We start from the raw sequence: 6,292 nt of genomic DNA, 5'->3' as shown, positions 1-6,292 counted from the left end.
GCATTCCTGGCAGTATGTGTGCAGGACCACTTCCCTGCTCTGGCCTCACCTCCCATGCCCCCATTGTCTCTTAGCACACTGCTGCCTTCCAGGGCACCTCCCTTGGTCCCTAGTAGACTGCTCCCCTACTACAGTCCTATAATCAGGACTTCTCACCTGGGGTGAGGTGACCCTAGTGTGATGAACTGGGATACCAGAGCAGGACGCAGGCTCACCACTGAATCCCCAGGAAGGGTCGCTGTCTTTCCAGGTCCTGAGTCCAAGTGCTTTTTGTCAACAGTGGCGGGGAGTGGTCCACAGCTTACAGGTCTTGGCCTGCCTGACCAGCACTCCATGAAGACAGAGACCAGGCCAGGTCCCCTTGCCAGCACCCCTAGCTGCTCACTCGGGATGGCTGAGTAAACATTTCTTACTATTCAGAAGTCAATAATCTATATCCTCCAGATATTAATCAAATGAGATAAGAGTAAAGATACACTTACCTGTCACTCTGTTTATTACAAAAATCATTTCTTATTTTGTCCACAATAGAAGTTCGAGGAAGGATGTTGGTTTTGTTTTTTTTCTTGGCATCATTTTCAACTACTACTATCAACCAGTCCACAGAGCTATGAGCTTTCAGAACATTCTGCCACTTGGTAAGGTCATCTTTCACTGTAGCTTTATACACTTCAGTATCCTGAAAAAAAGCACATCACAGTCAAAGCAAGTTCATCAATACCTTTTAGTGTTTATATGACAAAACATGTCTAAAAACAGAGTCAGTGGCCACATGATTAAAGCATCTTTCCCAAAGAAAAGTGGGCCCACAAGGACCCCTCGTAGTGAGTGTAAGGGCAGGCCTTCTCCTTTAATTATAATCACTCTCCTGGTGTGTAAATCCACTCAGCAGATTCTAATCTATTTATATTTAGAAAAATCTAAAATTGAGACAGGTCATTTTAAAACTGGCAATGAAAAGCCCTTGGAAACAATAATTAACATCAACTGTTTAAATGTGTACTTTCCCTCTTTTTACAGTTCCTATGTCCTGCCCTTATTTTCTTTGGATTTTCTATCATCCCTGAATAACACTCATGCAGATATAAGTCACTAGATCTATAATGAGTTAAGTCTTAAATTCTGTATCCAGTCCCTCCTCTGGTTTAATTCACTAAGTAGAAAGTTGCAGAAGGCAGTACTTTGAATTTTTATCCTGTTTTAAACCCACTATGTCCTGGTTTAAATTATAAACAAATATAATCTGAAACAATCTTTTACATAAAAATTAAAAATTGGTGCACTGTGCTGTGTCTTGAGGCAAACAGCCTCTAGGAAAAAAAGGTGAGTACTGGCACACCCACAAGCAGAAGGAGCAACCTCACAGGCAGAGCCATAGCTGGAAGGCATATGTCAGTGATGGGGCAGCAGCCCTGGGCCAGTCCCAAGGCCCACAGAGCACAGGGAAGCACCCACATGGGAAGGCAGGCCTTCCTGGTACCAGAGCTCAGCAAGATTGAGGAGGGCATCCAGGCAGTTGCAGAAGGAGGTACCACACAAGATAGGAGACCCCAAGGAAAATGATGAAGGACGTAAGGACCTGGCACAGGATGTCTGAGATCAGACAGGCCAGAGGGCACCCATATTAGGGAGGACCTTCCACTGGATGTGGTAGAGCCAGGGAGGTATGATATACGATGCCACACACAGTGTCAGCAGAGAAGGTGCATCCACCTATGGGCAGCAGGACAGAAGTGAAAGGACAATAATTACTATAGAGGACTATATAAATTAGCACACCTACAGACGGGATCGAGCACCTGGCTTCTCCTTATCAGAAAAGGGAAGTTGGCCCTCTGCCACATCTGGGAATGCGGGTTGGGGTGGGGGGCGTCCCTCACACACTGTGAAGAGGACCTCAATGGGCCTATACTCTCTTTACACAATATGGTTTATGCTACATACCCATTTTCTTCTGGGAATTTGGACTGTTGGTACAGGCTGGGCAGAGAGGGCCTCTGTTGCCAGTCTAATAAAATCCCTGACCACTGAATGCCCAGTGAGTTCCCCTGGTAGAAAATACCTCACATGTGTTATCACACTCATTGCTAGAAGAATAAAGCCCACCTTGTGTGACTCCCCTGAGAAAGGACACAAGAGCAAAATCAGTAAAGAGAAAAGGTGTGTAGGCAAAGTCCAGGGGAGACTAGGCAAAGGCTTCTAACATCGTCACAAAAAGCTACAGCTGCGGGACCAGCAGTTAGCGTAGTGGCTATGTCACTGGACTCCTACATAGTCGACCGCGGTTCGAGTCCCAGACCCGGCGGCTTAAACTCACACCGGGCACGTGTGTGTGCCCAAGATCCCGAGAGGAAAATGGAGAAGAAGGGAATGCAGTGTGGCCATACCCCTTGGGGGGTGATTTCTCCTTTCTGTCTTTCTGTCTCTGTCTGTCTGGCGAGCGCCGCGCCCTATAGCAAAAACTGCTCCAAAAAAAAAAAAAAAAGCTACAGCTGCATCCTCAGACTTAGGTTAAAATGTCAGGTGTGTGATGATTTAGGTACTTTGCTATTTCAAAATGCTTGTTCTATTAAAGTCAAAACACACAGGAAGCACGTTATATTAATTCATGACAGAAGAATTCTGCCAAGAATGAAAAGGTGCTTTCTCGGTTTATGAATACACAACTGCAGAATCCATACCCCTTGGGGGTGATTTCTCGCTTTCTGTCTTTCTGTCTCTGTCTGTCTGGCGAGCGCCGCGCCCTATAGCAAAAACTGCTCCAAAAAAAAAAAAAAAGCTACAGCTGCATCCTCAGACTTAGGTTAAAATGTCAGGTGTGTGATGATTTAGGTACTTTGCTATTTCAAAATGCTTGTTCTATTAAAGTCAAAACACACAGGAAGCACGTTATATTAATTCATGACAGAAGAATTCTGCCAAGAATGAAAAGGTGCTTTCTCGGTTTATGAATACACAACTGCAGAATACAAATGAAGCCTGCAACCACAGCATGGTCATTCACACATCTGAGAGAGAGCCACCAAGTGCTTCCTGGGAGGCACCATGACAATGAGAGAGGAGGACATGCCCCCCCGCCTCAGCAGGTCCACAGCAAAGCAGAAGAGACAAGAATTATCAAGTAGAATAAGTGCCATGATGAGAAACACAAGCGTCAAGAAAACAAAACTGAAGGTACAGATGAAACGCAGTTTAACTCATGAAACCTAGTGGCCACTGGGGCACAGTGAGTTGGCCTGCAAGACTAGAAGCACAGCAAGCAGTACTGTCCTCGGTGGTCACAACTGATGTGATGATGCACTGGCCAGAGCAGAATCATGCAACCACAAGGCCATACACCTTGCTAAGGAAGAGAGACGAGAACGCCTGAAAGTAAGTACACTATAAAGTATACCAGCCCGTAGTCTGGTAGTCAAAGCTGCTGGGTCCCACACAAACAGCTGCACAGTGTGAGTTCCAGATCGAAAAGCTTGAAAAACATGTTGGGCACATGTACGCGTGTGCCCAAAAGGAGAGAGAAATGGAGGAAAAGGGATTATGGCATGACCCAGCTCCCAGTGGGGATGCTTTTTCACACACCCACTGTAGTGAGTACACATGATCTTTGGCAAATTTAAAAAAAAAAAAAAAGGACAATTACAGCTGTCCTAACAAAACTTAAGTCCATGTATTATTACCCCTGCTTCCCTACATTTCTGCCCCCCCCCCTGGATACTTACACAGCATTCTGTCCAATAAATGTGAAGGAAGGGGAAGGTGAGTAGGGCTTTGTTCCCTTCCTTCGGCAGCAGCTCCTCTTTGAACTGAACGAAGTTAGATTCCAGATGGATCATCTTTGGAGCTCGGCCATAAGACCTATGAATGAGGTTTAAAAGTCAGAGAAGGGACCAGGAGATGGCATAATGGTTATGTTGCTGGACTCCCACGTAGTCAACCGCAGTCCTAGATCCAGTGGCTTAAAATACACCCTGCAGGAGTGCGTGCATGTATGCACAAGATCCCAAGAGGAGAATTAAGGAGAAAGAACTGTAGCATAGCAATCCCCCTGGGGAGTGACTTCTCGCTTTTTGTCTCTCTGGCAAGTGCACGTGTCCTATAACAAAAATCTCTCTTTAAAAAAAAGTCACTGAGAAAACAACTAACAGTGTTTGACAGGAAATGAAGGGAAATATAGTAACAAGTAATTTAATCATACCTATGAGTTCAGATGTACAGATAATATTCACCCTGAATCAATACCACTATAATAATCTGTCCAAAAACATCCTGTGAGTTATTTCAAACACAGTTCACAGTTACAAGTCAAGGATCCCTCTCCATAAAACCATTTTTTTTTTTTTGGAGAGATCTTCGCTATAGGGCGCATGCTCTCGCCAGACAGACAGAGAGACAAAAACTGAGAAATCACCCCCCAGGGGGGATGGCCCCGCTGCAATCCCTTCTCCTCCATTCTCCTCTCAGGATCTTGGGCACGTATGCACACGCGCCCAGCGTGAGTTTAAGCCACCGGGTCTGTGACTCGAACCGCAGTCAACTACCTGGGAGTCCAGTGACATAGCCATTACGCTAACTGCTGGTCCCTCCATAAATAACCTTTTACTTTACTCAAAGATACATGCACGGACACACACTCAAGTGTTCAATTCAACCAGGGCCACCACAGACTTCTTAGTACAGTAGATTTTACGTGTACTATAACTCAGTCTATTAGTCACTATAAAAGAGGGAGTGTCCCAAATGTCCACAGTAGGTTTGTGCAATGCACTCTGCATTGTTTGTACAATGGCAAAGATCGCCTCACAGTACTTATTTCTCAGAATGGATTCCAGTCATTAAGTGATACATGATTGTACAGTAAAGTGGTGCCAAGTCCATTGACAGCCTCAGATGAGAGATATGGAACTTTGGGATTTCTCTGGGTTCTTTCCACTTGAGTTGAGGAAAACGGAAAGGTTTCACTATTAAACCTCCATTATTTCTGCTCTGCAAACAAAAACCTGTACTCTTTCACCAAATAATTCTGACTCTTAGATGAAATAGCTGGTCCCAAAAGTATCAGTACACTTTAAAGCTTTAATAACTTCAAACTACTCATTTGCCACATATATCTTTTTTCCATACCTTTACTTGCTACCTCTAGTAGCTGTGTCTATTTTAAACATCTATCGCTGGAGCTTGTATTTTTTAATCCAATCTAAGAATGCTCTGTGTTTAACAGGTTTATATCAACTATGCTAAAAATGACTTTGCTTATGTTTGAATTTGCATATTTTCTATTTGTAAACTATTTGTTCTTGTACTTTGTGAGATTAATCAAGTTTTCTTTTATCTCTGCGGGTTAGAAATTCTAACCACCTATTTCTAGTCTCCTATTGGTTACATTTTTACTTTTTTTTTGGAGAGGTTTTTGCTACAGGGCGAGTGTGCTCGCGAGACAGAAAGACAGAAAGCGAGAAATCACCCCCCGGCGGGATGGCCACACCACAAACCCTTCTCCTCCATTCTCCTCTCGGGATCCTGGGCACACATGAACACATGCCGGGCGTGAGTTTAAGCCACGTGGTCCGGGACTCAAACCACAGTCGACTACGTGGGAGTCCAGCGACATAGCCATTACACTAACTGCTGGTCCCACATTTTTACTTTTTAATATGCACAATCTTAAGATTTTTCCTTAAAAGACTAAAGTTAAAATCTATCCTCTGCTACAAAGAGCCAGACTAAGTCACCCTTATTAATCACATTAACTCCTCATGTTACAAAGGAACAGAAAGCAGCAAAGTACGTGAGGCAGGATACTGAGAACAACAACAAGAAGGTCTGCCACACCTTGGGTAAAGTCACACTACCAAACATTTTCCTCCAATAACATCCCAGAAACAATTTCTCCACGGGATAATTCCCAGTCTATGGTTTTTACCAGATGGCCAACTTCAGACCCAAACAGGCCCTGATGGAGTCACCAAGTGCTTACTGAGAGGCACCATGACAATGAGAGAGGATATCTGAGCTGGCTTCTCCTCCTATTTTGTAAATGACATCTTTCTACTCATCTTAGCCTCTCACAAAAACAGTGCATAAGAGCTTGGGAGGAGAGAGGCCCTCATAAGCTGGTAGGTGTAGTCCAGGCAGAGTCTAAGTGAGTACATGTCTCCTCTGCAAAATACTGATGCCTTTCGGACACGCTGATTAACCACCACGACCAAGGAGTCACTTCAAATGCAAGTTTTTTAACTCAGAAGAACTGTCTTTTTTCTTTTTCTTTTTTTTTTTTTTTTTTTAGAGGTTTTTG

At 44.1% G+C, this 6,292-nt stretch overlaps 1 protein-coding gene across 1 annotated transcript in view; it reads right to left on the bottom strand.

Annotated features, from left to right (window-relative positions):
- TRAPPC10 (trafficking protein particle complex subunit 10) overlaps positions 1-6,292 on the bottom strand; it is a 107,751-nt gene that overhangs the window by 77,899 nt on the left and 23,560 nt on the right. The window contains exons 3-4 of the mRNA XM_027768656.1: positions 3,720-3,855; positions 483-679 (exon numbers count right to left, since the gene is read on the bottom strand). Of these exons, the coding sequence (XP_027624457.1) occupies positions 483-679; positions 3,720-3,855 (333 nt within the window). The remainder of the gene's footprint in view (positions 1-482; positions 680-3,719; positions 3,856-6,292) is intronic.

The sequence above is a fragment of the Tupaia chinensis genome, unplaced genomic scaffold (genome assembly GCF_000334495.1).
Source record: "Tupaia chinensis unplaced genomic scaffold, TupChi_1.0 Scaffold147038_1, whole genome shotgun sequence".
NCBI lineage: Eukaryota > Metazoa > Chordata > Mammalia > Scandentia > Tupaiidae > Tupaia > Tupaia belangeri.
Note: the sequence above shows the minus strand (reverse complement) of the source record. Positions and strands in the feature narration are given on the sequence as shown.